Here is a 12,689-nt window from a genome sequence, read left to right on the forward strand (position 1 = left end):
TTGATTATTACATCTATTGGGAATATCTAAAAGCATAGTCATTAGGAAAGATCTAGATTTATTAGTTTCTTGGAAAATATTACTTAGGAAAAATAACAAATAGAGAGGATTGGATACTGCTAGTGAATTCAATAATGAAATTGGTTAAGTTTAGGGGTCTTAAAGCCACCACTGACAAAAATAAATAAATTAGAAGAGTAAGCTAAGTTTTAGTGACTAAGAAAAAAAAAGATTTTGTCTCAGATTTAGACGAATATTTTTCCATCTAAGTGAAAAACATACCCTTTCAACTTTTTCAGCTGGAAATTTCTCAGAAAATTTACATGACATTGGTTTCTTATTTTCACATGAAAATATAAACATATAATTTGACTAAACATAAATAATAATTAAGTAACAAAGACAAAAAAAAAATATTTAAAGCGTACAACCTCACACCAACAGCCAGTTAATAAAGTGTTCATCAAATTTCTAGAGACGGCCGCAAACATATTTAAAATTTGATTAGAAACGGGTGTAGCTTTTTAAAATTTGCTGTAAAAAAAAGACTGTAGATTTTTGTTATTGTGATTTTAGATTTTTTTGTTGTAGAATTTTGGCTTTAAAATTTTGATTGTTATTTAAAAATTAAACAAAACATAATTAATTTAATTGTAGATTAGTATAGTATATTTATATTAGAAAATATATTAAGAGATACAAAATAAAATTTATCATAATTCATATTATTTTAATAAAGAAATAAAAAATAAAATTGTAAAAAAATACAATTAATAGGTTATAATAATCTTTTTAAAAGGTATATATATTAGTAGTATGCATGAGTTTTATTATATATAAAGTAATTATATAATTTTATATCTATGGTTTTATCTTATATATTATAGTACTTGTTGAATGAAACTTGAATGAATATTTATTTATTTATCTATTGTGGAAAGCTCACAAAATCAGCTACAGATATTTGGTTGTAGGAATCATTTAATTTGTAGAGACGTAAGTTAGTTTGAAAGTTATGGACTTTAAATTTACAAAGTTAGTAAAGCTTGATTGTTGTAAATTTGGTGTTGTAGAAATAATTAGGGACTAGGTTTAAACTCAATGCAAATTTTGAAATTAAAATGTTAAGTTCTCAATATTCGTTCAATAAAATCTCGAAATTAAAATATTATGTATTCTTATAATATTTATACGATATCAAAATAGATATATATTTTATTTAAAAATCTATTAAATGAATTTGTATCTTATTATAACAAACAAATTAAATCATTGATCACAAAATTTTCAATGTGTAATTATTAATAGTTTTAGTAATTTATAGTCATTTTTAAAAATTTAAAATATAACATATAGTGAAACTATCGTATATGTTTAGATTGACCAACCTATTTTTCTAAAGAATCTAAAAGTCATTCTAGTGATGACACATGACATAACTCAAATCTCGTAATATTTTCCAAATAATATACGAAGGAAGCAGAGAATATCTACGGCTACCACCAATCACATCTTTAGTATGACGGTTCACAACTAAAAAGTAATGCGAACAACACAATAAACATTATCCGCACAACCCCTCACTATGTTTGTAGGGAACGACTAGCCAAATAAGTCTGTTCAAAATAATGGCTGTGGAGAAAATGGTCGTGTATGGCCGAAATGGTCAAAGGTTGGTCGAATAAAGAAATTTAAGCCAAAAAGGGTTTGATAAGCGGCCTAAGTCTTAATGGATAAAATAAAGATGGACGAAGCATTATAATTGATTTGGCACTACTCGTGCCGCATGAGGAAATAGTACAGAAAATTGAATGGCCAAATTAGTGTATATTAAACACTGTTTATAGTCTTGGAAATTTGTAAAGTACTCGAAAGCCAAAACTTGAAATGAAAATGTTTTAGGATGAGAAGTCGAAGTCCAAAAGACAATGGACTTAAAAATGGTTACAATTAAAAGTTAAATAAGTTAGAGTATTAGTTGCATTGGTCAAGAAACTGCTTCTTAGATAGTTCGATAGTTCGAACATTTTTGAGATGACATCACCCTAAAATTCAGATTATATATATATATGTAATCCTTTTCGAATGGACCTTCTCTCTCTGACAAGTGAGAGTGACAAAGAAACAAATATATATATATATATATATATATATATATATATATATCCCATATATATTAAAAATAAACATTATCATTTTATGCTTTCACACTATATTAGACACATGTCAAGTCTCACATTAATTTGAAAATACGGACGGTGACGTGTCACTTTAATAGATCTCTTCATAATAATGTTTCTTATTTTGCTTACAATTAAACACAAGGAAGTCGTATCCTTTAGCTCATACCGAAGGATACGATACAAAGCTCATTTAGCTCATATAAAGTAGCAGATCATTTAGCTCAAAATTGAACTAATTTTTTTCATAATACTTTATAACTTCATTATGGTAAGGGAAACATTTCATTCTCGACAAAAGGTACGAGAGAGCAGAGAAAGTGAGTCTTACAAAGGGCCTAAAAAAAAAAAAAAACAGCAACAAATATAAAGAGCTCAAAACAAAGTGCTTTATCCAAAATAAAAAGAGGCCATTACATTTCAAGAGAGCCCGCTACGTTGAAAGGCTTCGAGGAGTCCCAGTCAGGTGCAACGTCTACAACTGCTTCTTCTTGGATTAATTGGTTCAACCACGACGGACCAGAACACATTATGTAAGACTGATAACATGATATGGTGGAAGTCGCTGTGGTGATGGTGCAGCCTGGGCATTCTAGAGATGGGCGTTCGGGGGCCATTTCAAGAAGGTCTACCTCTAAAGCGTATGATACCCAATGATACCCTTGAGAAAACTCGACTGCCATGAACAACAGGTTGTTCCATGTGATTTTGTACTAGCCATGGTACTCCATATTTCACATTAGTGTTTACCCAAGACGAGCTATTATAAATTTAACGAAAGAATGACATGGTTTTTGCCATCCTACGAGCGATGACAGACAAGAGCTTACCTGTTGTTCCCCATTTTGTTCTATTGAATTTGCTTCCATCCAGGCTTCAGCATCTCTCCTTCGCAGCAACCACAAATAAAGCTTGTTGCGTGGAGGTTGAAACTAAAGGCAGCTAATAAATCAAGTTCTAGACAACTATGTCAGTAAAAGATTTCGTTGATGTTATAGCTCATGATCATACGTGCAATTTTTTGTTGATGTTATACAAAACTTAGCTTATGTCAGCTAAGAAATCAAGTTCTCGACAGAGGGCATAGCTTTTGTTTGTGTCAAAGCTTATGATCTTACGTGCAAGATTTTATTGATTTTATACATTTTGGAGTTTGTTATGTGAGGCTGCTTATTCATACACACAAGATTTTTTCGTACATGAATTTTTTATTATTATGGTTAAGTCTATTAAACCGAATTACAAAATCAATTTTTGCAATACCGAAGGGAACAGATGCGTGTGTGTTTTGACAATATTTTGCTACTTCGAGTGATTGGCAAGGTCGATTAATGATAGTGGATTTGCATATATTTCACATCTTAGGTTTATGGCAATGGCATATATATATCGAAGTGTGATAAGTAAGGTACAAATATATGACATTTAATTCATATTTATCAGAGATACATCGTAACTTTAATAAGGTTTATTATATATATATAAGACTCACTTCTCACATTCTCAATATCCATTAACAAATCAAATTTTTTTATTTATAAATTATATTAGATTTAGAGAATAAAAAATTAAATAAAATAAAAATAACTTTTTTTTTGAAACACTTTTTTTAGCCTCCACTAGGATTACAAGCTTACGTTACTAAGCTCGGCTAAAATAAAAATAACTATTAAATATAAATTCTACGAAAACTACTATCAATAAAATTTATATTTTTAAACTGAATAAAAATAAATTTCTACGAGTATAAATATACAACCTTTTATATGATGTCAAACATATATGAAAATTCAAACAGCACAAATAATATTCGATTATCTTATATAAAATACACAATCTTAAAATGTCACCAATATTGTTTGTACAAACAATACAAATAGTATTAAATGTCCTTTTTCTTCAACTCTTATTTAGATTTTATTTTATTTTGCATTAGTTTAGCAATTTTGTAAAATGAAACCATTGATTTGATATCAAAACAGTCTAAAATACATATAATATGAAACCAAATAAATAATAATATTTTTGAGTTTATCACAAAAGAAAAAATGGAAAACTTCATTCATTTTACCAAACAAACAGAAAGTAAATGTGGATTTAGAATGATACTTATATCTTAGGAGACTAAAACCCGAAAAACAACGTAAAACCGAACTGATATCCATATATATTAAACAAAATTAATCTCTTCTTATCTTAAAAAAACGAAATTAATAATCTACCTAGTATATACTTATAAGGAAAAAATACATTCGCGATTTGAATAATTAACCCCATGATGAAACATCTCAAACAATCTCTCACTTAAACCGTACGTCCGTAAGATATATGTTTCCCATTAAAGACGGCCACAATCATATCGAGTGTGACCAATATGGTCACGAAACAGAATCATCAATAAAACTATAAGCAAGAGCTTCGTTGCCGGCGACGAAGCTTCAATTAACCTACCGGTAAGATATGTCTGTGTCGAGAGCCCCACGAGTCTCCCTCTTCTTTCTCTAACGTACTCATCAATCGCTTCTTCTATTTGCTTCCTTGAAGAGACATTGTTCATTCCATCTTGACCTAACTTGCTCCACAAGCACCTAGCCAAAACAACACCGTCTTCGAGCGCAGCCGAACACCCTTGTCCTATGAATGGACCCATCAGATGCATACTGTCTCCAGCCACTGTGACAGTGCCGCGTCGGAACTTACTGGACATAACGTCCCATGGTGAACGGTACCTTAAACGGCTGATATATAAGGAGTCGATATCACACTTCTTCACCATCTCTTTCCATTCCTCTGAGAATTGGCAGACCGATGCTAGTGTCAATCTTGCCACATCCTCTTGATTTTTTAAATTGTTCGAGTCTGTATTTATATATAGCACATTCATAATCAATATACGTCAGTAAGCAATCTCTAAAATAAATCAAATTTATCGACTCTTTTTGTAACCCTATCATTTTCCTTCAATATAATTACCCCAAAAGAAAGCTGATCAATATTAATTCAGAGGTTCCAGAAATAAATTTGGATTTCTCTTCATAATTTCCCGTGTATAAATAATTCAATGTAATCAACCAACCAAGAATTTTTGTTTATAGTTTAGTTGGTTATATTTCATCCTTCAATATGAAACAAAAGGTTTCAGTTAATTTACAAGTTTGTAGTTGAAAGATAGATTTTACATTTATTATGTACATATTTATTCATTATACTATCATTTAAAGTATATTGAAAATCTCCTATATATATTAAAACAGAAGCATTTGGATTTAATGTGTTCACATTATATTGGTCACGTGGCAGCCTCACGTTACTTTGAAAATAAGGACGCTGACGTGTCGCCTTAATAGAGTTCCTCACAAACTTTCGGTGTTTTAAAGACAAAAAAAAATTCCTATTTTGCTTAAACTAAACACAAGCACGTTGTATCATTTAGCTGATACCGATGGACGTGATGCGAAGCTAATTGTGTCAACAGAAGCCAAGTTTTGAGAAGCATAGATGTTCATAATGATACAGTTGATATAAAGTCATTGCTAATAGGAGATTGATGCAAAGCCAAATTGAAAAATCTATCATTGGCGCATAGAAGTTTTTGTCAACTGTCAAGAAAAAAAGAGAAGTTGATGGTGAAAAGCAGAGCAGAGAAACTTGCTTCATCTACTGTCTATAGTGAAGAATCAAACAATGGCATTGCTAACAGGAGAAGTTGATGCAAACCGAAATTGCTATTATTGGCGCATAGAAGTTCTTTGTCTACTTTCAAGAAAAAAAAATCAAACTATGTCATTGTTAATACTCATAAACCAGATAAGAACAAGCTGAGAAGTTCATACACAAAAAGTTGATGAGTAGCAAAGTTGATAATCTATTAATGTGGCATAGAATATCTTGATCTACTGTCAACGTGGTCTTTATCCACTTGATATCGGTTTTTACTATGGCAAAGAAAGAGCTATTATCGTAAAAGCAGATATTACACAAACAATAACGGTTTTACTACACTCTTACATTGTCAAGCAGTCTCTACAAGAAACTCTCACATCAATCAATGACATTGCTTATAATACTAATCGATAAAATAACAATATGTCATTTAAAGACAGTCTCACACGCACGTAAGAGCTGAGAATTTCTTTATCTGCAGCCTTGGAAGAAGACAATGTTTGTGTCATATCTTATGATCCTTAACAGAATATACTGTTGATGTTATACATATTGGAGTTCTTTATTACATTGTTTTTTCATGCACGTAAGTTTTTTGTTTTTTTAGAGAATGAAAATGATCAATTGTCGTAGACGAAAAATATAATATTATTGCGAAGAATATTAAACTGACATCAATCAACCGAATAAAACCGTCGTCATGTGGGTTTGGACAATATTTTATTGTCGTGAGTGATTGGTAAGGTAAATTAATGATACTAAATGACATATATTTCAAAATATTAAAATGATATCAATCAAGTATGCACATACCGAATAAAACCGTCTTAATGTGGGTTTGGACAATATTTATTGTCGTAAGTGATTGGCAAGGTAAATTAATGATACTACATGACATAAATTTCACAATTTTAGGTTATGGCAATATATATATCGAAGAGTGATTGGCAAGGTAAAAATATATGCCATTTAATTCGGTATTTCTCGTAGATACAATGTGAATTGACTTAGGCATAGTAAATTTATATAAGACTCGCTTCGCCCATTAATTTTAGTAATTCCCTAAACCAGAAACCTTAGAAATTTATCTCATTCTCCTACAATGGCTGCGATAACTTATGTGTCTGATTTGAAACCATTTGTAAAGACAGCGTGGTCGAGATTTCTGGAACTTCTCTTGACTAATCACTCCAAGAATGGTTTTTGGGAGAAATTTCGGTGATGTATTCGAAAGGATCGAGTGAAGAAGATTCTGTGTTGGATTTGATTGAATCTACCGATGAGATCTAACTTTGTAACCGTCTTCACCAAACAAAGGGTGGAGTGAAGTAACATATAGAAACAGAAATAAATTGCGGTGATTGATTCGAAAGGATCGACTGTACAAATCGAATATTGCAAAGTTTCATGGTCTATCGCGGTGCGGACGAAACCCTATACGCTCGTCGTTTTTTGAGATCTAAGCACTACATCACTATTTTCTTATGGGCCCTAATGTCCAAACATGTTTTAGAATCTTAGTTTTTATTTGTTTTCATGCAGGCTCAATTATAAAATATATGTTGAACCATAAAGTATGAATGTTAAAAACTGATTGGGCCAAGGTATATAAGAATAAAATTCAGCAGGCCTAATTTGTATATGTATTAATTTATTGTTTATGTATACAATTTGATTTTCTTTATATGATAAAAATATTTAGTAAGTTCGAAGTCTATTTTATTTTTAATTAATTTCTTTTTACGAATTTTGTCTTTCATTTGTTATATTGATCAAAAAAATTCTTTCAATATTAATTCACAGTATCTTTATATATTTATCAACCACTTTTTTATTTTTACATACACATAGATATGCACATTGAAGTGAGTACTTATATAACTAAATATTTACCGAAAGTGAAGATTATAATTCTATAGGAAGTTGGAATATTATATATTTTTAATGCTTCATTTCACCATTAACCAAATTGTAATGAAATGATTTGTTTTTATAAAAAAAAATTTCTTCAACAATTATCTAGATTAGATTTTATTTTTGGATGCGTTTAAAAATTATAATATTAAACGATTAGTTGACATCAGAAGTGTCTAAAATTCATATAACATTAAACCAAATAAATAATAACAGTTTTTAGTTTATCACCAAAAAAAACCAAAAACCTTAGAAAAGTTGTTATATAATAGGATATTAAAACCCGAAAAAAACAATGCAAAATTAACAGACCTAATGTCTTATTATCTTAAAAATAACAAAATTAATAATCTCATCATGCGTAAGACGCGGATTACTACCTAGTAGTATAATACATTTTATTGTTTCTGTTCACTTGATAACAAATCCAGCATTTAATTGATATAACTATCCACTATTCAATTATACTCCCTCCGTTTCATATTAACTGTCATTTTAGAGAATTTTTTCGTTACAAAATAAGTGTCGTTTTCGATTTTCAATGCAAAATTTATTAATTTTATACAAAATTTATTAATTTTATGCAAAATTTATTTTTCTATTGGTTGAAATATGGTTAGGTGTATAAATAATAGTGGTTTTTTATAAGAAATGTACAAAATTAATTGTTTTCTTAATCCGTGTGCCGAAATCTAAAACGACACTTATAATGAAACAGAGGGAGTATATAATATATTAGTTGTACTGTGAAAGGGGGAAATATCAAGGGATCAATTACCTTGGGGACACTTCAGCATAACAACAAACCAAAAGACGAGATTGTGAGTTATAGGAAGTCGTCCGCTTACGACATTGTCCATCTTGATTCTTATAAATTCCTGCTGGAACACATGGCCGTTTGGATAGTTTGTGAACCCTCTCACCGCCCGAGAATCAAGGGCTTTAGTCGGGTTTAGTCCAAGAAATTTAGAGACGATAGAATTTGATCCATCGCAGCCAATCAAAACCTAATGAAAGTTCAGAATTAATAAGATGGATGGTGTAAACCGTAACTGCGCAATTTAGCGGAAAGTTGGTGATAAAAGAAAAATAGAGCTGGAAAATGAACGGTCTGTGATTTTAATAAAATATATAGTATATATATATGTATATACTCCCTCTGTTTCACTATAAGTGTCGTTTTAGGTTTCGGCACACGGATTAAGAAAACAATTAATTTTGTACATTTCTTATAAAAAAAAACACTATTAACACCTAATCATATTTCAACCAATAGAAAAATAAATTTTGTATAAAATTAATAAATTTTGCATTGAAAATCGAAAACGACACTTATTTTGTAACGAAAAAAATTATCTAAAATGACATTTAATATGAAACGGAAGGAGTATTCAGTTAGTTTTGTAAACTCAATTTTGTCACTATTTAAAATTCAGCCAACTAATAAATTCAGCCATTTCGTGCCAAACATGTAGCTTTCAGTAAATGTATTTAGAAAACAAAATATATCCGGTCACGACTTTCAATAACGTTGCTGTCGAGTAAACAGAAACCTATATACTAAAATATTTCACTACCCAATCATCGAACAATAACAAATTATATACCTAGCAGTCGATAGACGTACCTTTGCTTTGATATCTTGTCCGTTTCTGAGGTGAACATTTGGAAACGACGTAGCTTCGTCCAGCTTAACCGACACAATTTGGCTTCCAAGGCGGAGAGTCCCAACAGGAAGAGCATGAGCCAGAGCTCGGACCATATCATTCCTTATTACACCTCTTACTTCCCCGTGCGAGGCTGGTCCGACTGATTCTCTTTGTTTGATCTTTTTCTCGATCATAACATCTCTTATCCTATTCAATCGTACAGGAGAAAACTATCAATATATGAATCACAACTAGAATTAGTTAAAATGATAAATACTTATACACCTACTGATGAATTGGGAGAGAATTGAGACGGAGCTTATCGGCCACGCCTAGCTGCTGAAGAGCAAGCCATCCATTAGTCTGAATACCAAATGCTGCTCCTTCCGATCTTACAGACTCTGATTTCTCCAGGACAATGCTCTTTATACCCTTTCTTTATATTTATATTTGTATGGTTATTTGATACGCTAATTAGTCAGTACTCCATGTATATAGTTTGCAAGTTACCATACATAAGAGATGTATTTTAGAAAAGGAGGAGAAAATAATGAACCTGTGCAGAGCAAGTGAAGTCGCAAGACCAGCAATGCCTCCTCCCACTATCACTATGTCCAATTCTTCCATTATTAGTTTTGCCGAGTTTTGCGATCTTTACCTCCCTATATATCGTATCTGCCTATACAGCATATACAAGTGGTTGAAGCCACGTGGCCAATATAGTGCTGTGGCATTGGCCGGTTGAATTTGTCGTTATATGCAATTATCAATCATAGCAAAATTTATCATTAAATAATATTTGGTATTTGTCGATTAACATTAAATAATTAACAAAATAATCGGCCAGGTGGCCAATAAATGCCGTGGCATTTGATATTTGTTGATTAACATAAAATAGTTAAAATATACTCCCTCCGTATCATTTTAAGTGATGTTTAAATAAAAAAAATTGTTTCAAAATAATTGATGTTCTCACTATTCTAGATAAAATTTAATAGCATTTGAATTTTGTGACCAATTATAAAATACTATTTTTTTTATTGGTTAAACTAGTTTTATTTAATGATATTTTTATGTAACTAACGTAAATTTTATAGAAGTTTGTATTTTCTTAATCTATGTACAAAAACCTTAAAACCCACTTATATTGATACAGAGGGAGTAGTAACAAATAAAATATAAAATTCATAATATGACAAACTAACAAAAAGTTCATGCTTTGGAGAATATGCTTCAACACCCAACATGCCAGAGCTTTCGGAAAGACTGTAAGGAGCTGATTGCAATGATAAAAGAATTTCATGCTTGGCCAAGCTTTGCGACGGAATTGGAGAGGATAGAGACGCTATAGATATGCTTCACGGACTTCAACACCATTCATGTTCCACAAGCGTGCAATCAAATTTCAGACTTTCTAGCTAAGACTGCTAGATCCTTCCATAGAGAGTTACATTTATTGGTTGTTATATTCCGGTCTAGTTATCCAGACCACCTCATGTTTGAGAAATAGAACGGCCTTTTGACGTCAAAAAACAAAAAAGTTCGTAAACCACAAATTTAAAGATTTGGTGTTGCCAAAATTTGGGCAATAATAATTAAATAATAAAAGGATTATTTAATATATATTTTAGTTTTTACCTAGAATTAAGTTACAGCTTGACATTAAAATTCTCGGATGAAAATACAAAAAGTTTATGTATGTAAGTGATTACTAGACCTTGATCCGTGCGACGGCATGGATATTTAATTTTATATTCTAATTTTTGTTTGTACATAATGTTATATTTGTAAATTTAATTGTATAAAATCGAGATATTTTTTTTATTTTTGCACTTTAACATAAAATGTATTACCAATATTGAGTATAAATCCAACATTTATATAATTATATCCATGTCTAAGATATATAGTGAACAAATTTTAAAAATGAAAAGTATGAAAAATAGACAATTATGAGTTATTATACTATTTTAAAATGTTATAACATTTGTAAGAAAATAAAATGATTGCTAACTTCTATCAAATTTGGAACATGTACAAATTAAGATTTAAATCTGTAAGAAAATAAAATGAAAATTTAAATTTGATGTAACTGATAAAAACATATAAATAAGATTAAGTTTGTATTACAGATAATGTTGGTTAGCGAGAATATAGGGAATAGTTTGATAGTAGATATTTATTATCTAAATTTCGTATGAAAAGTGTCAAATATGGATATATTTTATAAGTTAAATTTACAGAAATTTTAAGTTGTTTGATCCGTAAGTCAAGGGGAAAGTCAAGGAGAAGGAATAATGGTGGTAAGTGGTAACTAATTATGTGATTTAGTAACAGGTAAGATAATTATTGCTTTTGTGTGTTTTAGTTTCCAAATCTTATTGTTATAATAAATATTCCTTATTAATTATACAATTTATATATAAAAATATAATTGGATCTAATATCGCAATTAAGTAGGTGTTATTATTTTGGATAGATTGTATACATTAATTTTTGAAATTTAAACCTGACTGATCCGCAAGTTAACATTATGATTTTGGAAAAATCTACTTGTGTATACTGGGTATCATTAAATTTTATACTTGTTAATATATTTATATGTTACGTGGATTTGTATTGTTTGTATGAATTAATACAAAACTAAACATATAAATATTGTAGATTTGATGTATATTGAGATTTTGTTTGTTTATAAAGGATAGAAAATTGTATAAGCTAAGCGGTGAGAAATGGAACCTTGCTTGATTCAGTAAGATGTATATATTAATTGAAGAATAACACTACAAGAAAACATCGTAATTCTGACGGACATTCTGACGGAAAATGAGATCCTCGGAATATTCCGACGAATTTCCTCGGAATATACCGATGAAATACCGAGGAAGGCATATTCCTCGGAAAACACCGACGAATATCCGATGATATATTATAGCCGTTGGAGAGCCGTTGGGGATTTTAACAATTTCGAGGAAATAGTCGTTGCCGTCGGTATTCCGTCGGAATTTCCTCGGTACTGTCGGCAGCATTTCATCTATAAATACCCGCACCCCCCCCCACCTTTTCATTCACTCCATTTCTTCATCCTCTCACATACTATATTTACACACGAATTTGATTGAAAAAAAACATGTCTTCTATCAATTATTATCGTTCTTGGATCAATCGACCTCATTTGGATCCGAACACGAGATTGTTTACGGAAGAATACCAACGAGGTATAACCGAATTCATGGGGTTAGTTCAACGACAACCGGAAGCAGAAACGGGTATGTTAAGATGT

At 30.5% G+C, this 12,689-nt stretch overlaps 1 protein-coding gene across 1 annotated transcript; it reads right to left on the reverse strand.

The window, feature by feature from the left end:
- Nucleotides 1-4,382: 4,382 nt before the first annotated feature.
- LOC106307919 (3-hydroxybenzoate 6-hydroxylase 1-like) lies at nt 4,383-10,071 on the reverse strand. Its single transcript, XM_013745012.1, has 5 exons — nt 9,963-10,071; nt 9,696-9,842; nt 9,385-9,613; nt 8,536-8,764; nt 4,383-5,039 (listed from the first exon to the last, which is right to left on the reverse strand). Exons 1-5 carry the CDS (start codon nt 10,031-10,033, stop codon nt 4,519-4,521), a joined length of 1,197 nt encoding a protein of 398 aa, XP_013600466.1. The 5' UTR covers nt 10,034-10,071; the 3' UTR covers nt 4,383-4,518.
- Nucleotides 10,072-12,689: the final 2,618 nt, after the last annotated feature.

This window comes from Brassica oleracea, chromosome C8, assembly GCF_000695525.1.
Source record: "Brassica oleracea var. oleracea cultivar TO1000 chromosome C8, BOL, whole genome shotgun sequence".
NCBI lineage: Eukaryota > Viridiplantae > Streptophyta > Magnoliopsida > Brassicales > Brassicaceae > Brassica > Brassica oleracea.

Coding starts and splice junctions, on each gene's coding strand:
- LOC106307919 (XM_013745012.1), bottom strand. CDS start 10,033: ATGGAAGAATTGGACATAGTGATAGTGGGAGGAGGCATTGCTGGTCTT. Junction 9,614..9,695: donor AATTCTCTCCCAATTCATCA/GTAGGTGTATAA, acceptor ACGATTGAATAG/GATAAGAGATGTTATGATCG. Junction 8,765..9,384: donor GACAAGATATCAAAGCAAAG/GTACGTCTATCG, acceptor AACTTTCATTAG/GTTTTGATTGGCTGCGATGG.